At 35.8% G+C, this 25,221-nt stretch overlaps 2 protein-coding genes across 10 annotated transcripts in view; one reads left to right on the forward strand and one right to left on the reverse strand.

Annotated features, from left to right (window-relative positions):
* The window catches only part of LOC106074291 (uncharacterized), a 24,694-nt gene extending 8,358 nt beyond the window's left edge, over positions 1–16,336 (forward strand). Inside the window, exons 3-6 of one of the 5 annotated variants that reach the window (XR_008775283.1) lie at positions 10,108–10,255; positions 10,691–11,017; positions 12,656–13,765; positions 13,813–16,336. Coding sequence is in view for 4 of the 5 variants with exons in the window: in XM_056013710.1 (XP_055869685.1) it covers positions 7,563–7,627; positions 10,108–10,255; positions 10,691–11,017; positions 12,656–13,693 (1,578 nt within the window). In the remaining variant the exon portion in view is untranslated. Of the gene's footprint in view, positions 1–1,144; positions 1,504–7,063; positions 7,628–7,703; positions 8,922–10,107; positions 10,256–10,690; positions 11,018–12,655 lie in introns of those variants that run through there. The other 4 variants (XM_056013711.1, XM_056013710.1, XM_056013712.1 and 1 more) reach the window with 4 other exon arrangements.
* Positions 16,337–17,521: 1,185 nt separating this feature from the next.
* Positions 17,522–25,221, reverse strand: part of LOC106067029 (mucin-3A-like) — a 35,574-nt gene continuing 27,874 nt past the window's right edge. For all 5 annotated transcript variants that reach the window (XM_013226137.2, XM_013226136.2, XM_056013707.1 and 2 more), the window contains 3 exons: positions 24,586–24,668; positions 24,222–24,502; positions 17,522–20,183 (listed from right to left, as the gene is read on the reverse strand). In XM_013226137.2, the coding sequence (XP_013081591.2) occupies positions 20,142–20,183; positions 24,222–24,502; positions 24,586–24,668 (406 nt within the window). In that variant the 3' untranslated portion in view covers positions 17,522–20,141. The remainder of the gene's footprint in view (positions 20,184–24,221; positions 24,503–24,585; positions 24,669–25,221) is intronic.

The raw sequence follows: 25,221 nt of genomic DNA on the forward strand, positions 1-25,221 counted from the left end.
AATTTCAAACAAAAGATTCGAAGATTTAAGTGTGAATAATAGTTGTGTAGTAGAGACTGTAGTAGAGACTGTAGTAGAGACTGTAGTAGTAGATACTGTCGTTTTCCTTTACATTTTGTATTTGCGTATTTTTTCACTCCACCCCTCCCTCATAGACTTTGGTGATTGAAAGTTTGCTTTTTAGTTTTATCGATAAAAGGGAGCTTTAAGGTAAAAACCATCTGGAAGGGTATTAGACTCAAAACCCTCTTGAGGGGATTTTAAAATCACCACCCCCTTGGCTACGCTCAAAGAATTTGGTGACTGTAGTTTGCATTATTTTTTATTGAAGAGGGAATGTTTAACCTCAAAACCCTCTCGGTAACGCTGGGGAAAGTGAAGGTTTAACAGTAAAATTTCCCCTCCAAATAAAAAAAAATTAAGAAAATAAAAACTCACTAAATTCCCCCCATACCCCTCGCCGGCTACGTCCATGATACATATCATTACATTACATAACATTACATGGTACAATATAACATAACATAACATAGCATAATATAAAATAACATTACATGGTACAATATAACATAACATAACATAGCATAATATAAAATAACATTACATTGTAAGTTTCTTTGGAAATTTGGTTTAGCTACTTTGACTAAGGAAAATGTGATTGACTTTATCTTCCCAAAACTGGACACCTGTTTGCTTCTCCATTTCCCACAATACTCTCTTTCTCTCTCTTTCTTGTATCTCTCTTTCTCTCTCTCTCTCTCTCTCTCTCTAGTCTCTGTTTTATATCTCTCCTTTTTATTCATTGTAAACTTTCTAATATTGATCTATCCGTACTTTCTTCATTGCCTATTTCTCTGAGCTTAGTCTAATATTAAAAGCTACCAAAATATAGATGTCATTTTTAAAAGACATAACTTAGAGGGAGTCCTAAGTTATGTTATGAATCAGACGTCTTCTGTTAACCAGCAAAAAGTACTAGTCGTAATTTACCTGGCCACACTTTCGCCAACCATTGACGTCATAATGTATAACTTTCCATTCAATTGCATATTGAGCTGTTTCAGATCATAAATTTGATTTAAATGCGCAAGTCACATTTTGACATTTAAACTATGCAAGGACTGTGAGTTCTGAAAAGATTCCAGTTACAAGCAGGTTGACAGTCCAATCATTTATAACTTCCTTATTTTCTAAATGTGCAGCTGGTATAATGAATTAGCATTTTATTCCCATAGCTTAGTATTTGAGACTTACAGGATAGAATGTGTGCTCACATCAAAGGTAAAGTCATATAGGATTGGTTCTATATGCATGCACATCAATCTCGTAGATATGAAAGAACATTTAAGGACAGAGTTTTATGGGAACTAAAAGAATAAATGCTGAAACTGGAGGAATCTATTGGTTGTTGGTCATCTTCTAAGGACTCTGAATTGATATAACTCTCGCCTATTGTTGCGTGATGACAAACCCAGACACAACTCTTGTTTGTTGGGGCAGTGGGTAAGTCTTTTGTCACATTTGTGTCACCTTTAACGATTCTTTTAAAGTTCCCCTAATTGGACCTTCTTTGAAAAAGTAAAAAAAAATTAATTAATTGTATAAAATTGAATTAAAACACTGTGCTAGAGCACGAAATGAGGAGATCATGAGAACATTCTCAAACAACTTGAACGTTTACTTTCTAGAAAACAGCCAGACAGAAAATGTTTGATTCATATTCAACAATAATACAAAAATAACTTAACGGGTTGGTAGCTCAGTGACCGAAGTGCAATGAGGGTCTCGAGTTCGACTTCCGAATAGGACTCTAGATAAAACTTTCTCTGCTCAAACATCCAGACAAAAGATTAGAACACGATTAGGTTGGGCAAGATATTAGTTAGAATGAAACAAGAACTTTTTTCGCCTGGTTAGGTTGAACCAGTTACTTTTATCACACGGTTAGGTTGAACCAGTTACTTGCCTCACACGGTTAGGTTGAACCAGTTACTTGCCTCACACGGTTAGGTTGAACCAGTTACTTTTATCACACGGTCAGGTTGTGTTTGTTACCAACGAAGGCTATCATGAGTCAGTTAGACAAACGCCAACAAAAAAAGCTTTATTTTATTTCTTTGAAAATATTTTTTTAAAATGTTCATTTTTTGTAACATCAAAAGTTCTCAATTCAACTGTCAGATCTCTGTGTCAACTATTTCTATAAGTTGTGTTTGAAACATGTCTACATGACTTATACTCTACGTAGATTTCAATGATGAATGGATAAAGCTAAAGAAAAGATCTAGATAATGTCAATATTACAATGTCATGCCATTGTTGATACAAACTCTTGTACATACCAAGATTGTTTGATTTTGATGTGAACACATGTACACACATGTAAACAACACATGTACACACACATGTACACAACACATATACACAACACATGTACACACACATGTACACAACACATGTACACAACACATATACACAACACATGTACACAACACATATACACAACACATGTACACAACACATGTACACACACATGTACACAACACATGTACACAACACATGTACACACACATGTACACAACACATGTACACACACATGTACACCATCACATTACTTTCGTCAGATTGTCCTTACTACGTCATCAGGCAGGAACAGGGTGGGACAACTCTTCACACTAGGCGTGTGTGTGTGTGTCTTAACTTGTGCTAGCCCCCTTTAATAGATTTGATACATGTTTTGGAAGCAGACGTGATTTTGATTATCGCCTGTTTCGCCTCACCTCACAATCAATAATCGATATTGACAAGAGTTTGAATGTATCGATGGAGTGATAGAGTTAGAACGCTCATCCACTGCTGTATCTGAGTCAACTAGCTGACCTACAGTACAACAGACTTGTATCAGAGTCAACTAGCTGACCTACAGTACAACAGACTTGTGTCAGAGTCAACTAGTTGACCTAGAGTACAACAGACTTCTGTCAGAGTCAACTAGCTGACCTACAGTACAACAGTCTTGTGTCAGAGTCAACTAGCTTACCTACAGTACAACAGACTTATGTCAATGTCAACTAACTGACCTACAGTACAACAGACTTGTGTCAGAGTCAACTAGCTGACCTACAGTACAACAGACTTGTGTCAGATTGTGAGTATAGACTTCAGTTATAAAAGTTTTTTATGTTTGTGTGAATGAGTGTGTTTGATATTTTTCTTCATATTTAGACGTTACAATTTTGACACTTTTTCCGAAATGATTTGATAGTCTGCAAAGACCGTGTAGGATTTGAAGACAAACATTTCCAACGTGCTCTAGTACGTGTCTACCATTGCCATGATACAGAGAAATAGCTGAGTTGAAAAAAAAAACACAAACAAATGTTTAGTAAAATAGTTATAAATAGGACGCATGCATAGTGAAAAGAGGAAAGATCAAATCATTTTACGAAGTCATTGGTATAATGGCCAGAAACCAAGACAATACAGTTGCATTCTAGCAAGGAGTGTGATAGCTCAACATAAACGCTACAGAGAGACGTATATTTAATAATGTGTTTATATATGTCTTTCCTAGTAGTCATACTTCTGTATGGGCAGGTGATCCGGGCAGGTGGTCTGGGCAGGTGATCCGGGCAGGTGATCCGCACATTACTTAATTAAACTTTAATTGACCTTACATTTGAAAGTGTGCTGTAGAAGTCAGGATAATCCAACAATGCAGTTCCGAATGACGGAAAACTTTTGGCTTACAGCGCTGGTGATTATTGAAAGGATTAGGTTCGTTGGGCTTAGAATAATGGGTTATCATAAATATTAACTAATGGGTTATCATAAATATTAACTTCACCCACACTTAAATCACTAGTTTCGCGATTCGATTTACATTTACTAACCACTGAAGATATCAGTAATTTTACTAAATACTGAGGACATCAGTGACTTCACTAACCACTGAATACATTTGCGGTTTCACTAACCACTAAAGATGTCAGTGACTTCACTAATCACTGACGATATCAGTGACTTCACTAACCACTGAATACATTTGCGGTTTCACTAACCACTAAAGATGTCAGTGACTTCACTAATCACTGACGATATCAATGACTTCACTAGCCACTGAAGAAATCAGCGACTTCACTAACCACTGAAGATATCAGCGACTTCACTAACCACTGAAGATATCAGCGACTTCACTAACCACTATGTTGCCTTTATATGAAAAAGGAGTCTTTGTAATCACAACAAATTTCCATAATGATCAATAAAGCAGTATTAGTCTTAGTCTTAGATATCTGTGGCTTCACTAATTTGTGAGGACATCAGTGAGTTCGCTATTTACATTTTTCAAAAAGACACATTTTCCATAACAAATTCTACTAATAAATATTTTGTGTTTATCCATTTGATGTGAAAGAACCTTTATTGTAACTTTAAGTTTGATATATACTTGTAAAATGGGCCATTAATCAACAGAAACAATACTCGATACCCTAACCAGTATTTGAAGTACCTCAACTAGCAGGCCGAGTACTTTTACCACAGTACCCAAACTAGTATGTTTACAGAACCAGTAGACTTAGTTTATCCAACCAGTATATCGTGTACCACACTAGCTGTATCACCCCAACTAGTTTGTTGATACCTTAACCATCCTACCAGTGTACTAAATGTACCAGTGTACTGAATGTACCAGTGCATTAAAACACAAACCATCCTACCATCACCATCGAACCACGTACACAAAACCAATGTACCGGGTATATTTAACCAGTGCATCAAGCAGTCGTGTCGCTAGGGTAAAAGCCTTGGGGGGGGGGTGATACTCAAGGTGAAAAAAAAGCATTGATTGACAAGAAAACCCCAGCGACGCCTCTGGTCCCGTGTACCCAATGTCATAACAACCTAGTTTAGCTAATATATACCTGTTGAGAAGGACCTGTGCCTAGTTTAGCTAATATATACCTGTTGAGAAGGACCTGTGCCTAGTTTAGCTAATATATACCTGTTGAGAAGGACCATGTTTGGAACTGTCGAACATAAGATAGACGACAAGCGTTGTGTATTAAATACTGTTACGTATCTCACTATCCAGGCTCTCTGCAAACTGCACCATACACCACCAACTTAAAGAGCTTGACAAGTCAGGGCTCCAAAATAACGTAAAGGTTTAATGTCCAAAAATAACAGCCAATACTGTACAATTGGCAGCATTGGGACAGTACAAATATCTCTCCGATAACACCGTTCCGCCGTATCAAGTCTTGCACTGGCTTCTCCGTCTCGTTCCGGGCTTGCACTGGGTTCAACAGTTCGGGACTGACTTCACACACTTGGGCTCGTTGTGTCGGACTCGATCACAGACCAAGATCAAGACGCCGTTCGTCTCAACTGTACTTGACAGTACTCCGCACTGAACCGTCGTAATGCTCCGTACAGAACCACACCGTTGAACTGTGCTGTAGTCGACCGTGTTCTGAACTCCTGTCGTGAACCCGCTTTCTGAACCGTCTTGACTGCGTCACCTTCGCTCTTTATATAGGGTCCCTACTGGCCTTCTCGAACCGGACAGAACGCCGCTCGACGTTTCTAGGTGGTCAGATGACTACAACTCTCGTGACGCTCCTGAGCTCTGTTCACGACGGCGATCCTTCCCGAACCGTCCTGTTGATACTCGACTCGGCTGACCGTCGTAGTTCGTCACGGTTGACCGCTCGTCTAGCGCTGGCCTGGGGCGATTTGCGTCGGCTGACTACACACGTACCACTACCCCTCTCTGTGCCACCACCAAGTTTATAACAATACATTACATACCAGTTAAAAGAGAGTTATCTCTCTTACTCTCTAGCTAGACTCTAGAACAACGTTTTGGTTTCAACTAGTGAAGTCCTACTTTAGAACTACTTTAGAACTATTTTAGAACTACTTTAGAACTATTTTAGAACTACTTTAGAACTATTTTAGAACTACTTTAGAACTATTTTAGAACTATTTTAGAACTACTTTAGAACTTTTTTAGAACTACTTTAGAACTACTTTAGAACTATTTTAGAACTACTTTAGAACTATTTTAGAACTACTTTAGAACTTTTTTAGAACTACTTTAGAACTATTTTAGAACTACTTTAGAACTATTTTAGAACTATTTTAGAACTATTTTAGAACTACTTTAGAACTACTTTAGAACTATTTTAGAACTACTTTAGAACTACTTTAGAACTATTTTTGAACTATTTTAGAACTACTTTAGAACTACTTTAGAACTACTTTAGAACTATTTTAGAACTACTTTAAAACTACTTTAGAACTATTTTAGAACTACTTTAGAACTATTTTAGAACTACTTTAGAACTATTTTAGAACTACTTTAGAACTATTTTAGAACTACTTTAGAACTATTTTAGAACTATTTTAGAACTACTTTAGAACTATTTTAGAACTACTTTAGAACTATTTTAGAACTACTTTAGAACTATTTTAGAACTACTTTAGAACTATTTTAGAACTACTTTAGAACTATTTTAGAACTACTTTAGAACTACTTTAGAACTACTTTAGAACTACTTTAGAACTATTTTAGAACTACTTTAGAACTACTTTAGAACTATTTTAGAGCTATTTTAGAACTACTTTAGAACTATTTTAGAACTACTTTAGAACTATTTTAGAACTACTTTAGAACTACTTCAGAACTATTTTATAAATACTTTAGAACTATTTTAGAACTACTTTAGAACTACTTTAGAACTATTTTAGAACTACTTTAGAACTATTTTAGAACTATTTTAGAACTACTTTAGAACTACTTTAGAACTATTTTAGAACTACTTTAGACCTATTTTAGAACTACTTTAGAACTATTTTAGAACTTTTCTCCGACATTGTGAATTATAGATACCTAATACCAACAACGCAAAACTATTGTTTCTGTACTTGTATTGAAAACAAATGATACGTATGCTACTCTTATCGGAGTCTATAAATCTTATAAAACTTTGGCAGGCCATGTGTTCTGTGGAACAATATTTAACTTTGTTTTCAAAACATGATTAAAATCCTAACATTGAAATACAGCCCCCCCCCCTTTTTTTTCTTCTTTGTCGGTACCTATATAAACACTACTAATAAAATACCTTATAATCAAACGAGTTTGAAAACCTGGATTAGTCTTCCCTGAAACTGCACACTGATAAATGATTGCTCCAACTAGGTAAACAATACATGTGACATAATAAACACACACACACACACACATTAAACCAACACAAGGCTTCTTTTCTTTTTTTTTTTTTATTCTGCTGTCATTGTTAAGTTTTTTTTAGAGTTGACATTTTAAAAGGCTAAAAAATCTGTTTAATGGAGCATACAATACAGAGTGTTAAAAAGTTTGTAGTCGGTAGTTAAAAAACTCAATTGACAATCACAAAGGGTGCAAGCATATTGGACGCTAGTGTAGAGAATAGGGCTTCGTGTATGTGACTTATTGAAGTTTGAAGGTTTTCAAAACACTTGACTGTGTACACTTATAAGAAACTAATTTGTCTCCGTGATGCTGCTAATAGATGTATTCACTGGATGTGGCGAGGCTGGCTCTGGACTGGGTGCTCTCTGATCTTCTAGTGTACAAGTAAGTTGAAAACATAGTCTAACATTGTGTGTCGTCAGTAACTCTTGTAGAGCACATTGAATCAATAGCTCACCGTATCAAGTAAGTTTTAAATTCATAAAACTGCTACCATTGAACGGTCAGTTGTGATTCCACCATTGTTAGCGTCAACTAATGAGAACTTTCAGCCATCCTCTTCCTAGCTAACAGATTGAGCGAAGTTTCGGCTATACTTCTATGTTAAAATACAAATAAATACCGGGTGCAACCAGTGGTTAAAATCAGGTTTTCAAATTAGTTATGGTGTCCTATCTTTTCAAACTGTCACTGTTATAATTTATATATCTTTATACTCATGTGACCACATGCATGATGCAATAGTCAATACATAATCAGATAATAGTTTCAAAAATAGTCTTCAAAGCGGGGTGTAAAAAAAATAAAACTTTTAAAGACCTGTAACACAAGGGCAGAATTGTTGCAACAAAATGGCACCAACACACCGTGTAAAAGGGAGACTACTGTAGCTAAATATTAGACTCAGTTACTTTCCTTTGCCAAACCACGGAATCACTTGACAGTTCGATTTCCTTTTAGTGACAGCTTTAAACGGTGTTTCAATAGGGTTCCATTGTGATTTCTGATAGCAGAAGATTGGCGGCCAGGTAAAAACGTTGAAAGCCTGCTGGACAATAAAGAAATGCTCGGAATGTTTAGCCAGGCTAAAGGCTACAGACGGATCATGTCTGCAGTAAGGCCAAAGAAATGTAAATAGAAGCTAGATAGGTCTTGATTGAAATAGGGAACAGGAGGAGAATGGAGAAACCCTGGGTCGTGAATTGATTTCAAATTACACGTCAATCCTACAAGTAATTATGCCTTTGAAACAGGCTGAACAAGAGGTGCATTTAATAAGCAAGGAATACTGTCTGATCATTATTCACACCTACATAAAGACCTACGTAAAAAAAAATATATCTAAATAACATAGAAGCTATTTGACACTAGTCCAGTCACAAACATATCACATACATACACACATGTAGAGCACAGATATAAACATGTTTATTTGCATTAGAAAAGACTGAGTAGAGTCTCCAATTACTTGACATAAAAGCAACAAAATGAAAATTCAAATAATACAAGTCAGTTGAATTAATGTGTGAATTTGTTTGTTCATTATAAACACTGTGAACAGTTCAATAGAAACTGGACAAAGATTTAGACACAATTGTGTTCATAGTGGATTTAAACTGAATAAAATACCTGCTTGTTTATATCATCTAAACCAAACTAATACAAAATACCAAGAGGGGTAAGTATACAACTTTATCTGTAATGGTATAATATATTTGAAAATGAAATACAGTTAATTATGAACAGCTTTAGTTCTCATGTACAACTTTATATTGTCATTGTACACATGTTCATTGTTAATGTTCACATGTTCATTGTTTATCTACTCCTGTTAATGGTTAAGTACACTTCTTTATTGTTAAGTACACTTCTTTATTGTTAAGTACACTTCTTTATTGTTAAGTACACTTCTTTATTGTTAAGTACACTTCTTTATTGTTAAGTACACTTCTTTATTGTTAAGTACACTTCTTTATGGTTCTTGTAACGTGTTTATCGTTCTTAACACTTGTATATTGTTTATGTACACCTGTTTATCGCTCTTGTACACCTTGTTTATTGCTCTTCTGCACCTCTTTATTGTTCTTACACACCTGTTTATTGCTCTTGTACAACTGTTTATTGCTCTTGTACACCGGTTAATTGTTTATGCACACCTGTTAAAATCTTGTACACATGTTAATTTTTTTATGTACACCTGTTTAGTGTTTATGTACATCTGTTTATTGCTCTTGTACACTAGTTTTTTGTTCAATTGCAAATCTTCTGGTACTTGTACATCTGTTTCTCGTTGTTGTATATTTGTTTCTTGAACATCTGTTTCTTGTACATCTGTTTCTTGAACATCTGTTTCCTGTACATTTGTTTCTTGTACATCTGTTTCTTGAACATCTGTTTCTTGAACATCTGTTTCCTGTACATCTGTTTCCTGTACATTTGTTTCTTGTACATCTGTTTCTTGTACATCTGTTTCTTGTACATCTGTTTCTTGTACATCTGTTTCTTGAACATCTGTTTCTTGAACATCTGTTTCTTGTACATCTGTTTCTTGTACATCTGTTTCTTGTACATCTGTTTCTTGTACATCTGTTTCTTCTACATCTGTTTCTTGAACATCTGTTTCCTGTACATTTGTTTCTTGTACATCTGTTTCTTGTACATCTGTTTCTTGTACATCTGTTTCTTGAACATCTGTTTCTTGTACATCTGTTTCTTGTACATCTGTTTCTAGTACATCTGTTTCTTGTACATCTGTTTCTTGTACATCTGTTTCTTGAACATCTGTTTCTTGTACTGGTTTATCTGTTTCTTGTATTTGTATATCTTTTGCTTGTACATTTACACTGTTTTTACATCTGGTTTAGGTTGATGGAGAGAACTAGTCTGGAATCTAGAAAGCCAAAGATGTCATCCTTTTGGGGTGTAACACGTGATGACGGTGTGGACATTGGTCACTCAGAGTATATTACTCGACTAACAGCCTTGAGAGATTCTTTGATTGACCAAGAACAGGTAGTTTACACATTTTATTGAAAAACGCACCCCCTTGGTCATTGTAAAGTTATGTTTGAGCTCCAGTTCACTTATTCCCCGCTCATATGTAGAGTCTCAAATTTGATAGAAATATCAATTGAAGCTTGAAATACTTGTTTTTACTTCCAATAAACTTAATGTTACCAATATCTGAACATTTGTCCTAGCAATGTAGTGAAGTTCCAAACACTCGTTTCAATAGTAGAGTTCATCTTATTTGAACTTTCGTCTTTCTGAAATCTACCCACTCTCATCTCGCTTTGACTTGTGTATTCCCTTTCATCATCGTCTTGATCATTATTTAAAATAGCATCTCAGTTCAACATCCTTCAAACGCCTACACTCACCCCATACCATAACACAGCCTCTAACCTGTTAATCTACATTATATACAGGACATGTCTTTCCCCACAGGTTTATTTAGCTCAAGCACTTGACCGGCTGAGAATTCATTCCCTAACTAATAAAAACAGCACTTATCGGTTACGGATGATTAGCGACGATATTATTGACAAAGTTCAGCAACCCGCCCCACGTAAACACATGCAGACTACAGTTGAAAAGTTTCGCCAAATGAGAATCAAACCTCACAGGCCCAGTATTTTTCCTATACAAGGGACTCAACTTTTGGAACAGACGTCTGGTAGAAGGGGCACCATTAAGGATTCTGGAAGCATGACAAGTAGATCGACAAAAGAAAACTTACCTACGGACAGATCACAGAAGTCGTCTCAAGCCAAGGTAGGACTTGTGAAGTAAAACACACATACAATTGTTCTATAAAGTGTAGTTTAGAATTCACCAATGTTCATGCTGCAGTTCAAAGTGTATAGCCATTTGTAGATAGATAATGTGCTATTTGTAAACGTTAAGTGTGTGTTGACGTAGTATTCTAATATTACACATGGGACTGGTTACTATTAGTGTGTCGTGAATGTCGTAGAATGCTGGGTTTGTGCTTCCTGGAGTCACACGTGACAAACATAGATATTACAGACTGACTTAAATCCACTTTGGCAGACAAAATATAATGTTTATTTGATGACAATAATAATATCGCACTTCTTGGCAGTGACATGGTCCAGTAAGAAACAAAGTCACATCCACATAACAGCGGGTATCAAATATATCCAACATGTCAAATTCTCCAAAATAGACTTCAAGTAACGTCCACATCACAGCGGGTAACAAATACTTCAATAATAATATTACAGAATAATAACTACTAGAAATACATGTCTCAAGTGACCACTGGCTTCGACTGCCCTAAAGATACTTCTTAACTCAAAATTACTACTTGACTTTCTAAATAACTACTGTCCGTACAGGACCAAAAGATACTACTGACTGCCCTGGACCAAAGGATACTACTTGACTCAATTTAGTCATTCTTACTTCCTGTTTCTATATCAGGAGTTTCACGTGTCTTTTCATCCTCTTAACCCGAGGTGAACATTTAACAGGCAATGTCAACCGAGACAGTGACACTATTACCATAAGATTAAGTCTTAAAGATTTGCTTTAGTTTTTCTTTGATATGCAGTCATTTATAGAATATCATGCTTTGTAAGCAACAGTTTAATACCAGCTCTAAACTCAATGCTTTAATATTTCACTTGTAACCTTTATAAGATGATTCTCTCCCCTTAAAACTTCTCGGGTGACTACGGTTGAGCATTTAAAATCACATAAAGCTACAGCGTTGTCCAGCGTGTGCCTGTTGCTGGTGTGCTCACTACCCGTCCATTATGCTTGCATTCAATGTGAACCAACTGTTTGCCTGTTGCTGGTGTGCTCACTACCCGTCCATTATGCTGGCATTGAATGTGAACCAACTATTTGCCTGTTGCTGGTGTGCTCACTACCCGTCCATTATGCTGGCATTGAATGTGAACCAACTGTTTGCCTGTTGCTGGTGTGCTCACTACCCGTCCATTATGCTGGCATTGAATGTGAACCAACTGTTTGCCTGTTGCTGGTGTGCTCACTACCCGTCCATTATGCTGGCATTGAATGTGAACCAACTGTTTGCCTGTTGCTGGTGTGCTCACTACCCGTCCATTATGCTGGCATTCAATGTGAACCAACTGTTGGCGTAGTTGAAGTGCTTCATTCCCATGCCAATACAACAGATACCAAACATTGGAACCCACATTTTCAATGCACATTATTCTTTCAAAAGTTACTTACAAGAATTGTATGGAAGTTTCTGTAGTGTAAAAGATATTTGTGTAGCAGCCAATTGCTTTGATTTTGACTTTCTCAGTTCTTATTTGTGATGACCAGCAAAAGTTGTTTATTTTTGTACTTCTTGTGTACAGTTTAAGAATATTTCTGTCGCTGATATATTTAAAAACGTTTATCTGTTCTTATTTACAGCTAGAAGAGTCTATTCAGGCCAACCTTCAAAGACTTCTTCAGCCGAGAAGCAGTATTCCTAATATTGGACGAAAAGCAATCAAACAGCAAGAAAATTTGGAGGTCAAACCAAAGCCTTTAGTGAACATAAGATCACGCGTCCACAAGCACATCGGAAAACACATGATTAATCCTTCACCAGCTGCCAAGACACATCTATCGTCCACAGGGGTTCTATCTCCAGACTATCAAAAGATGTATGCTGAATCTCCCGGCTTAGAACCAGGCTACATCTTGCTTAAAGACGATACACTGGATGTGGACACTATTCAAGGATGTACTTACGATTATTATCTTGTGCCTCCATGTTCAAGAGAAGCTGAAGACAGCAATGTGTTAGGTTTAAGTGAAATTGAACATTCGGAACATGGAAGACAAAATACAAAACAAACTGCCCGCAATTCTAAACTGAAACAAACCATGTCCACACTACAAGCTTCTAATACTTCAGACACACGCTCTGAAGAAAAGGGCGATGCAGTGCATTTGAAAAACGTTATCAGCGTTGTTCTACCCAATAATTCTTACGATGATATCGCTGGGCCTACATTCTACAGCTCTGACGATGACTCAGTCGATCTAAATTATAACACTGATAAACACGGCAGGTCACACTCGTTAAACGTTGTTCGCAGTTCAGATGATTTACATCTTGGTTCATCTTTTACCTCTGAACATTTTTATCTACCTTCTAGAAAGCATTCCAGAAAAATTGTCACAGGAAACACCCATTCCCCTAGGGCTCAAGAAAACCGTAATACTGTACACGAAAAAAAACGCTCGCGAGACACCCCAGCAGTAATATTAAGTCCAGCAACTCCCGACGTTGGCCTTACGCCTCCACAGCGAGTAAGAAACAGTCAGAAAACGTCTCTGGAGAGAACCAATAAACAAAAGGAGATTCGGCAGAGAGAGCTTCAACATTTATTTGAGGACGTTCGAGAACTAAACATGAGAACTGAGCAATTTACCTCCAAGTCCATGGATACTTCAGCTTAAAGAGAACTGAGCAATTTATCTTCAGGTCCATGGATACTTCAGCTTAAATAGAACTGAGCAATTTACCTCCAGGTCCATGGATACTTCAGTTTAAAGAGAACTGAGCAATTTACGTCCAGGTCCATGGATACTTCAGCTTAAATAGAACTGAGCAATTTACCTCCAAGTTCATGGATACTTCAGCTTAAAGAGAACTGAGCAATTTACCTCCAGGTCCATGGATACTTCAGCTTAAATAGAACTGAGCAATTTTTCTTCAGGTCCATGGATACTTCAGCTTAAATAGAACTGAGCAATTTACCTCCAGGTCCATGGATACTTCAGCTTAAATAGAACTGAGCAATTTACCTCCAGGTCCATGGATACTTCAGCTTAAATAGAACTGAGCAATTTATCTTCAGGTCCATGGATACTTCAGCTTATATAGAACTGAGCAATTTATCTTCAGGTCCATGGATACTTCAGCTTATATAGAACTGAGCAATTTACCTCTAGGTCCATGGATACTTCAGCTTAAATAGAACTGAGCAATTTACCTCCAGGTCCATGGATACTTCAGCTTAAATAGAACTGAGCAATTTACATCCAAGTCCATGGATACTTCAGCTTAAATAGAACTGAGCAATTTACCTCTAGGTCCATGGATACTTCAGCTTAAATAGAACTGAGCAATTTATCTTCAGGTCCATGGATACTTCAGCTTAAATAGAACTGAGCAATTTACCTCCAGGTCCATGGATACTTCAGCTTAAATAGAACTGAGCAATTTACCTACAGGTCCATGGATACTTCAGCTTAAAGAGAACTGAGCAATTTATCTTCAGGTCCATGGATACTTCAGCTTAAATAGAACTGAGCAATTTACCTCCAGGTCCATGGATACTTCAGCTTAAATAGAACTGAGCAATTTATCTTCAGGTCCATGGATACTTCAGCTTATATAGAACTGAGCAATTTATCTTCAGGTCCATGGATACTTCAGCTTAAATAGAACTGAGCAATTTACCTCCAAGTCCATGGATACTTCAGCTTAAATAGAACTGAGCAATTTATCTCTAGGTCCCTGGATACTTCAGCTTAAAGAGAACTGAGCAATTTATCTCTTGGTCCCTGGATTATTCAGCTTTAAGATTACTGAACAAGAAATCTGGGCAATTTATATCAGCTTAAAGTGAAAAACTTAATTGGCTAATGTTCAGATTAGATTATGGAACAACATTGTCTTAATTTGTTGTTAAATATTTGGGTGAGACAAGGTTAGTTGATAAAAGTGCTTAACCCAATGTCACTAGCGTGAAAAACGGTTTGCATTTTCAACAGAAACAACTTCAAAATTTCAGTAAAAAACATTTTTTTACTTAACTAAAATTAGGAAAGAATGTAAACCTATTAGATACTAATTGTGTAGAATGTGCCACCATTGCAATATATATGTATATGTATTAATGAAATTTCTGTAAAGGTCCAATCACTCGTTGCCCTGCCTATTTTCAGTATTTAAATAATACAAACATAAATTATTTGATTGAAAAAAAAATGTTTCTATGTCGAAGTCTTTGAAAATGTCTTAATACTCGCTAGCACTATGTTAGAAGGTAAGTGCTAACTAATTTAGTCAAATAATAAAAAAAAACAATTAAAAGAACAACTCTTTAGCCAACTTATAGAGCTATATATTACTTTGCTTTTAATCACTAATAAATATTTGATTTAGAAAAACATTAAAGTAATTTTCCTTTTTTTTTTTTACTCCCTCACACTCCCCCCCCCCTCCCTAGAAGGAATCCAGCTTTAGCAAATGTCTAGATCTACTAAATCTTATAAAATGCCAATAATAAGCCTTTAGATCTAGACTTAGACGTCAACGCGAAATACCCGAAGACATATTGTCTGTTTAAGATAAATAGCACATCGTTTCCTAGACAAATATAAATTGATATATTTTTACTTTGATCTATTATATCTCGAGTTCTCCCTGGGCGTGACCAATGAGCTAATCATTCTTTTCCCAACGCCATACAGCAACTGTTAAGTTTCAAGGAAAATCTTTAGAGCCGTTTCTCGAGTTCCGTGTCCAGGTTCCAACCACCCAGGCTTTTCCTATCCAGATTCCGCGAAGTTAAAAATGTTTGTAAAATGTTTTACACATTTCGGATGTTCCTTCAGAGTTGAAGATAATCCACTTCGTAGTCCAAACCTCCCACAGGACGACGGGGGATTGGAGCGGGCAGGGTTTAAACCCTGGACCATCGATAAATCTGAACGAGCAGGCAGCCAGTTATGAGTTGAATAGAGGCATTGTAATATTAATACTAAATAAGTACTAATAATACATATTTTATTAGGTTTAAAAAATGCTCCATTCTTTAAAAACTCTAATATTCATTAGTTATTATGACCACACAAAAAAAAGTCGATCTCTAAGTTGCATATATAAGTCATTGTCTTTTTTTAAAAAAGTATATCATATACATTTGTTTAGTCTACATCTACTAAAAACACATGAAGGATTCAAAATAATATGCAATTTCACCCAATATAAGTCTTGCTTTTTAAAAGGTGTTTTGTATATTTGACTTGTTTACTTGTAAGAAACTTCCTATGTTAAATTAAAATTTCATGATTGAACAGTCTCTCTCTAAACAGATCTTCGTGTTCTGTTCAATTAAATCTTGATCAACCCTCAGTTTTATAGACCATGAAAGTTGAAAGAATTGACCTCCCCAGTGACCTCTCCGATGATTGCTCTCTGTGCCAGCTAACAACAGAATGAAGTACTTGGACAGCGATGAAGCGGTCAATGTTCTCTTCGATTACCGATACACTGAACAAGAATCGTATTGATTGAAATCTTACAGAAAAATATGGCATGCCATTAGGGCATGTGATAGATAGATGATCTTCGAACCTAATTACTGCCATCAAGATTTTTGCCATGTCATGGATTAGTTTCAAATTGTCATGTATTTTTCAAAGAGCTATGCTGATAATAGATCTCCTGGTTGTACAACCCCCCCCCCCCACACCATCGTTTAAGTTTTCAACCCTAACGTGCTGTCTAGTGTGTCAGCTGCTCGGCCATCAAACATCACGTTCAAGTCATTTGAGTTGTAAATTTAAAACATGCGAAATATTTTTAAAATACCCACATTTAAAGTCATAGATCTCAATACTGCAATACTTTTTTTTTTCTAAATCAAACTAAATTAATTAACTACCCCTTTTAATTTATTGGTTATTTTTTTTTTATAGATTTATATGTTGTCTTCGACAATGAACAACTGTGCAAAAGTTTCAACTTGATCTGAGAATGGGAAGTGGGAGAAATAACGTGTACAGGAATTCAGCCAGACAGACAAGAGTTTGTTCTTTGAAAATAAAAATTACTTTTAGCAATTACAGCGTACTAAATGCTAATTGCAGGAGAGACAAGGCTGACGTTGTGAAACTTTCTACATCAGTTAGGTATCGTAGAGCTACACAGTTTAATATTACATCCGGTACACCATTATTCTTTTCGAGAATGAACTTTTTATTTTGAGTGATACCGTACTAAAACTTGGTGACTGACAATTTCTTATTAGCCAGAAAACAGTTGATCTATTCGTTGGTATTATGACTAAAACGTTTCATGAAAGTTTTTATTGACTACAAGTTTTCTGAATATTGAAGCTCTTGTATTTTAACATTTCCTAACTATAATGAACACACATTGAGTTAGATCACATAGAGTGGAAGTGAACAAAGAAGTAGATGTCAAAGAAAGAGAAGATATAACATTGTACTGTCATGCATGACAAACAGGAAATGACGGAATCAAAACAAACACATGGTATAGGACTTGTATTTACAAATAAAATGTACATAATTTTGTAATTGTTAACCGATTGTAGACATCAAGATGACACGATCTCATCAAATGTGCAAAAAAAAAAAAAATGTCACCTACACATTAGCTTCGAGAATTTCCCATACTATTAAAATAGGAACATTTTCCAAGAACTAAAACTCCTGAATAGAAGAGAGTTAAAATAATTATTACATTCTTCGATTATATTCGAGAAGCTTATTTTAGACACAAACTAATTGAATGCAAACAAATTATAAGCTTCGCTAGTCCCACTTATTGCCTAGTACATAGGAAGTTAACTTGTGTGAATGTACCAGTGAAAGTGAACTTGTGTGAATGTACCAGCGAAATGAAGTTCTAATGTGTGTTTAGAATGTGCGCTCAATCTTTTCAGGATTTTCACTAGTACTTTTAAATAATTTCAAGGAGTAAAAACTCTGTTACTTCCCTTTAACATCAGTTATTGTGTATGCAGCTGGTAGAATGAAACTAGTTTGTGATATGTAACCTAGATCAAACAGTTTTGAAAACACAATCGAGATGCTTTCTGTACATACAGCATTACATCCGTGATGTTGATATCTTTATTTCTACACGCAGCAATACATCCTGTGATGTTGATATCTTTATTTCTACACGCAGCAATACATCCTGTGATGTTGATATCTTGATATGTTCACATAGCTCTACCGAAGCGATCTTGATACCTTGATTTCTACATAAACCCAAACACTGAAATACTCAAAGTTTTTCAGTTACTTTGTTGTGTACACACTGTTTTTCTTAAGTCAGCGGTTCTCAACCTTTTTGTTGCTGCGACCCCTTAAAAGGATTCCCCACTAGGCAGCGAACCCCAACAGTAATTTTTTGTTTCATTCACAGGCCTAGGTAAATGGAAATTTGTTAATGCTATAATATCGTTATCACAATGTTTATATCTGATTTATTATGTCTTGTCACTGGTAGAAATTTAACACAGTAATAGCTTATGTAATTGTAATGAGTGTAACATAAATGTGTTTTATAATTAAATTGCTAACAAAAAATTTTCTTTATGACTTATATTTATTAACTTTTCTATTTGCTTATTCACCACATGGGCATATACTCGTGTGAGAATTTTAAAAGTTAAGCGAAACATAAAGGCTTTGCAAACTCTATGCCTACTGTTAGCCATGGATAAAGAAGGCGCAACACAATCTCAAAATGGGATATGCCTGTAAAAAACACGTGATCCAGAATTGTGTCACATTTTGAGCTGCATTGCTTTTGATGAGCTCAATAAACTCTTTCTGTCTCCGGAACATCTTCAACTTTGACCTCTAGAAAGTGTCAACAGGATGTCTTCTAGATATGGAAGTTTGGTGAAATGTCACTCGCAAGCTAGTGTTTTTGCCATACATTACCATTGTAGTCGGTCTGTCAGATTCAATGCCCTATTTTACTCATAGAAAGCAGATCACGTTGGCAAGATATGTTTTAATTTCATCCAGTTTTGTTTGCCAAAGTTGAAGTTTCAATGGACGAATGGATCTTTTCAAACCAATCGAGGCATAATGTATTTGAATCCTTGCATTATAACATTGAATTATTCAAGGGGACAAAGATGTCTACAATGCCGGCAATTTTCTGTGTTTTTTTTTTCTTTCTAATAAAACAAAACTATTTCAAGAAGATTCAAAAAAAAAAATTGTTTCTTGACCACCACATTACATTAGTGTCAACTAGCAGAACATGGTGAACGTATCCAACTCAGTACAAAGAAGTAACTATCAATGGAAGTAACATGTCTACCTTTACACAGTGATGCTACACACTCACTCAAAGTGCTATCTGTAGCCTCTAACAAAATATTCGTCTTCTTAAATAGGTCACCTTGATTTTTTAATAAATTTTGCTTTGACGATCATTTCATAATTTATCAAACCAAAATTAATATGCAAAATGTGACAGTAATGTCCCTTTGTTTTGTTATATTAAATGAAAATGTATACTTGGTACCAACTATGCTTATTAAAAAAAATACAGATGATAAATAGATAAAAACCCAAATTTCCGAAGTTCTTAGGCGACCCCTGACAAATGATCATTCGAGCCCCCAAAGGGGTCGCGACCAACAGGTTGAGAATCTATGGCTTAAGTGATGCTTCTACTTGATCTGGTATATATCGGGCGGTTGATTGATGTGCATACTGGTATGCTTAATAGATGTGACATTTTCTTTGTGTATAGGAGATAGTCTACTCTGAACAGTGCACTCAAAATGTGTGTCAGAACCACGAGATGATGTACACACATACACAAAACCAATAAAATGAGTGAACAGAGTTTCTCTAAACGTTGAGACTCTCCGCGATGCTGGGACATTTTTGTTGAGCACTATCATCATAGTAAACAATGGTTCAGTATCTAACAGACCACAGCGTAGTTTGAAGGGAGACTAATCACTAGATCTGCATTAGAGACTAAGACAAAATGGAATACTTCAAGAAATGATTTTTTTTTTTAAATGTCTGTTCCTCTATTTACACTTGTGAGAAACGAAAAGCCCCCAATCCTTCCTATTGCATCATCATGCCACTTGAATGAAAGTAATTCTTAGTCAGTAATCCTAGAAACTCTCGGCAACTTGAGTGGTTTCTGAAATAAAGAAAGGAACAAGAAATGATAGCATATTATTTAGAACATACATTTTGGAAGAAACAAATTTATTTTTTTTATATTAAAAAAGACAATAGGCCTATCTGGCTGCTTTCTACAGCAACTTAAGTGATAATTTGCTTTTTAGAACTAATAAATTATGATTTTTTTTAAAAAAAAGAGACATTTTATTCACCCCCCCCCCTTCTTTCGCGAAAAAAAACAACGTTTTAAACGATTGTATTAGTCTACTAGAGATTGTTCAATTCTAATCCTAGGCCTCTGGATCCAAACTTAGAAGAATGTGTGCACAATGTTCCTGAATGTCTATTCATTTATCTTCATCTTGAATAGAGCGTCAATAGAGCCTACAAGTGGAAATACACAAAGACATAGTCTGTTCAAGATAAAGAATGTCTAGTCCTCTAGCCATGGGCGTAGCAAGAGAGGGGTATTCGAGGGTTAACCCCCACCCCCGGCCTTAAATGAAATGCCCCCGCAAAAAGGTGGTTTGACTTAAAATACCTTTTCAGGGGCTTTTGAGTTGAATATCCGCTCTCTTTAGACTGAGCACAGACAAGTTTTAGTACAGAGTCAATTGTTTAAAGCAGTGGCGTCACTAGGGTTGGTGTCACCCGGTGCGGTTAGCTCAGGGTGTCACCCCCCCCCCCACACACACACACCCGCTATCAACTTTATCCACTTTTCCCAATAAAATTCATTTAGTTGAGCCAATACAGTAAGCTGATTACCTATTTTCATCGATATTTGCAAAAATATAAAATTAGTCAATTCTATTTGAAAATCCCATTGTTTATGACATTTTTTTCAATAGTTTTGCATATTTTATAATATATATTTAATAAATCACCTAAACTTTTTTTCTATGTTAAACTTTTAGACGAAAACGGTATAACATTTTGCTGTGTTATTCAAACTTTTACTACCATATAAAGGGGAAAATGTAAGTTTGCCGCTAACTTAGTCATCTATTGGTCTCGGGGAGATCACCCGCCGAGGTCTGGGGCGAAGCCCCAGGCACCAAGCATTTTTCAGCATTTCTGAGCTTTAGAAACTCCTTTTCCTTAATTTCTACTAGATAACTAGAAAGAAGTTTGCTGGTCAAATAAAATTCAATTAAGAATAGGTGAAAGGGTCGTATCATAAGTGTTAGAGATATTCGAGGCAGTGTTTCTAGGCGCCCCCGCCCACTAAACTGCTATGTACCTAATTTTAGACTGTTTTGTATAAACGAAAAAGTTATTTGTCGAGATTGTATTAGAGATGCATCAGGTTTCCTACCCACCCAGCAAGGTGGTCTGTTGATGCACGTTTTCCTTCGTTCTCAGCTTGTGTTGTCTTCAAGGTATTTTTCTTCCCATAGTAAGAAGAGCTCATGTCAATGTTATATTATAACGGATGGGACGTTCCGATAAAGAAATATTTTTTTTGGAATCTACATTTATACGGGGGATGTTCAAGGTACACATAGCGCACGTATGCATTAAGATCATCGTCATGTTCAGTAAGAAACCCTGTTGCAAATATTTTAGTATTTGTCACACGAAGGTCGTCAACTTAACGATGTTAAACACTTGAGCTTTTGACCATTCTGGGTAGAGAATTGGACCATTCTGACCAGTCAAAAAGAATCACTTTAGTAGAGACGTTTTAAAATGTCTTCTTCAAAAAGTTTTCATCGATATTTTTGCAGACGCCACATACAAAAAAACGGTAAACATTTTAAAAGATACGAAGTCTTAACTTACACTATTTTAACTTTTTAAAAATGGATAATGTCATTTCACTGGATTAATATTCAAAAGTTGATTCATAACTACAATGAACCGACAACTTTTTAATTTACCCATGTAAAATAATTTGAATTGCTTCAACGTCTCTCCATTGGTCAGGGCGTTGCGCCCTCATGAGAGAATGTCGTACCCCCTTCCCTAGACATGCCTCCCATCACAGCTTGAGGAGTATGTAATGGACTTGTTGTCCTACTCATCTTTAGAAAGGCGTCTTGTAGCGGGCAGGTTTTTGTTCAATATTACGATGATAAGTTAGTCTAGAAAAATTGGTTTGTGCTGCCATAAAAACGGGGTAGACTCTAAATTTTACTCTAGAATCACGTTGTTGAAGAGGCATTAAAATGTTTTCTTTAAAAGAACCTTTTTTCTTCTCCTTTGTTCTCATTGTTATGTTGGAGTGTTCAGATGACTAGGTCAATATATGAGATGAACTGCGCAGTGGTTTCCAAATCAGGGATCTCTCCATATTGTTTTCTTTCTATTGGGGAGTTTTGGGGCCAGTGTCTTGTACGGGCCTCGTGGTAAAGAGAGCAATTTTGGAGGACATGGTCGGCATTCTCTGGTGAAACTCCACATTGGCAGATTTCACTGGTTCCAATTTAGAGCTTCCAGTACATATGTTGTCGCATTCTGTTGTGTCCGGTCCTGAGTCAAAAGATTAGAAGTTGATCTTGTCGGGATAGTTTATAGTAAGCATCATCTTTCTTGTGATTTGGATGAGAGCTTGTCCATTTCCTAATTATTTTATTTAATATTAGTTTCTTCATTTCTTCTGGATAGAGTGCAGAGTTTAATTGTGAGTTTGTTCTCCCAATCTTGGCGAGTGTGTCAGCCTTCTCATTTCCTTCTAGTTCTATATGAGCTGGTATCCATTGAATAACAATTTTGTTGTTGTTGTTGTTGTTGACCTTGTAAGTGCTGTTCTGAGACTTTTTATATAACAGGAATCAGAGTTTTCCAAGCTTTTGAGGGTTGTTTTCGCATCGGTTAGAAAGACAATCTGACTGTGTGGGGTACTTGGATGATTTGCTTGCATGATAACCGCTGTCAGAGAGCTCTCCAGTTGCAATGGATTTTTCTAGTTTTTCTCCCTCTATCCATTCGATGAGTATTCCAGCTCCTCCATTTGTGGTGGAACCTTTTGAATCGATCTTGCTGCTAACGTAGAAATGTTCTACTTGGACGATACAACGATGTCACATAATTAATAATTTAATTTGTCTTAAAATTTAGTAATAAAGTCTCTTTTGCCTAATTAATACTAAAATATTAAATAACTATAATGCAAATACAATGTTTGATCTTACAAAAAAAAAAGCAACTGTCTTTGCGTACCCCTCCTGCCTTGTTATCACGTAGCTTTTTGGACATTTTTACTAAAGAAAATAAAATATATACAATAAAACCTTAAATAAAATATATAGATCTAGATTAGTACAGTAGATATGTGATTTGGGTATATATCTTGAGATTTATTTATTTTTAAATCTGCTGGTTTTTACGAAATTCAATTTTTCTATTCGGTTTTTTAATTACTAGTTTTTGCCAGTATTCAATTTTTTTCCTTCGGGTGTCACCCTCTAATGGGTGTCACCCGGTGCGGACCGCACCCCCCTAGTGCCTCACGCCACTGGTTTAAAGTAGTACTTAATTGAAGAGTGTTCCTGTGAGGGTAATGTTAGTTAACTCCAAATAGAGAGAACTCCTGGTTGTAATGAATCGAAACACTTAGATAAACATGATATCGTTATTTTATAATTAAATAAAGACAAGAACTTAATGTGTCGATAAGGTCGAAAGTTTGTATATAAGCAGGAAAATTAGATCATGTACTAAATAGTACAACAGATCTAACTTAGGCACAGCTAACATAAAACATTAAAGTGGAGAGTAGATAAATATTTACAGTGTAAACAGCGGACACATCACTCTTGGGGTAGAAACAGCAGACATAAAACATTAGGAGTAGAAACAGCAGACATAAAACATTAAAGTGGAAAGTAGATAAATATTTGCAGTGTAAACAGCGGACACATCACTCTTGGGGTAGAAACAGCAGACATAAAACATTAGGAGTAGAAACAGCAGACATAAAACATTAGGAATAGAAACAGCAGACATAAAACATTAGGAGTAGAAACAGCAGACATAAAACATTAGGAGTAGAAACAGTAGACATAAAACATTAGAAATAGAACAGCAGACATAAAACAGTTTTGCTCACCTTTTTGACGACAATGTTCCTCCAATTGAATTCACTGTCCCCATAGTCTGACATGTCCTGGTTACCATAACTATTGACCACAGGACCGAAGTCCATGTCATCCAGAGAGGTATTGTCCTCTTGGGAGTGTCTGATCTCTGGCACTGTAAGTACTTGCGTGACGTTGCTGTGTCGAAACATGCCCGGATTTGTGGTAGAACTGCGTTTTTCTGGTGAATCATTTTTTGTTTCTGGAATATTTCTAAATTCTGTAGTCTGAATCTCTACAGAGATGTTGTCATCTGACAAAAGAAATATATGCATTGTATTTTGATACACTATAACAATCTGTAATGTAAACATTAAACAACTCAGTCATTGTTACCTAAGACATCTTGGTTCTCCTTAAAATGTATCTTGCCATCGTTGTTCAATAATACTTGAACATCTTTGTTAGCATGATTTGACCTGAAACAGATTTGTCGATGATAAAAAGATTAGAAGTCTATTTGTCTCATTTGGTTTCTGCAGCTTTTCATTGGATAAATAAATACAATGGTGTCATGAGTGTGTTTCTATGACGAATTTTAACCGTAGCATTATGAAACAATGGTTCCAAAAATTGTTTATAATTAATGTAACTAATAATAGACTATTTCTGTATTGATTTCCTCAATCTTACGTGACCTAGTTTATAGGGTAACAGTACTGCAGGCTATGATTTGTAAATTTTACCTTCTCTGATTTTTCTCGATATAAGCTTCAATGTGCTTAGTAATTATTGATGCTATCTGCTAGAAAATTGTAGCTGTTATAGGCTAAACATTTCCTAGCTTCTTTTTGCAAAGCTTGTATCAACTCTTTCTATCTGTCTGTCGGGTTCCATTTTTATTTCTGTACACTTTCATTCAAGTTGAAACTTTTCGCACTTATTCATTGCCCTTAACAAAGCACGAATCAATTACAAAATTAACCAATTAATTAATTAATGGTAATTATGTTTGACATAGAAAAGGGAAAT

Source organism: Biomphalaria glabrata, chromosome 16 (genome assembly GCF_947242115.1).
Source record: "Biomphalaria glabrata chromosome 16, xgBioGlab47.1, whole genome shotgun sequence".
Classification (NCBI taxonomy): domain Eukaryota; kingdom Metazoa; phylum Mollusca; class Gastropoda; family Planorbidae; genus Biomphalaria; species Biomphalaria glabrata.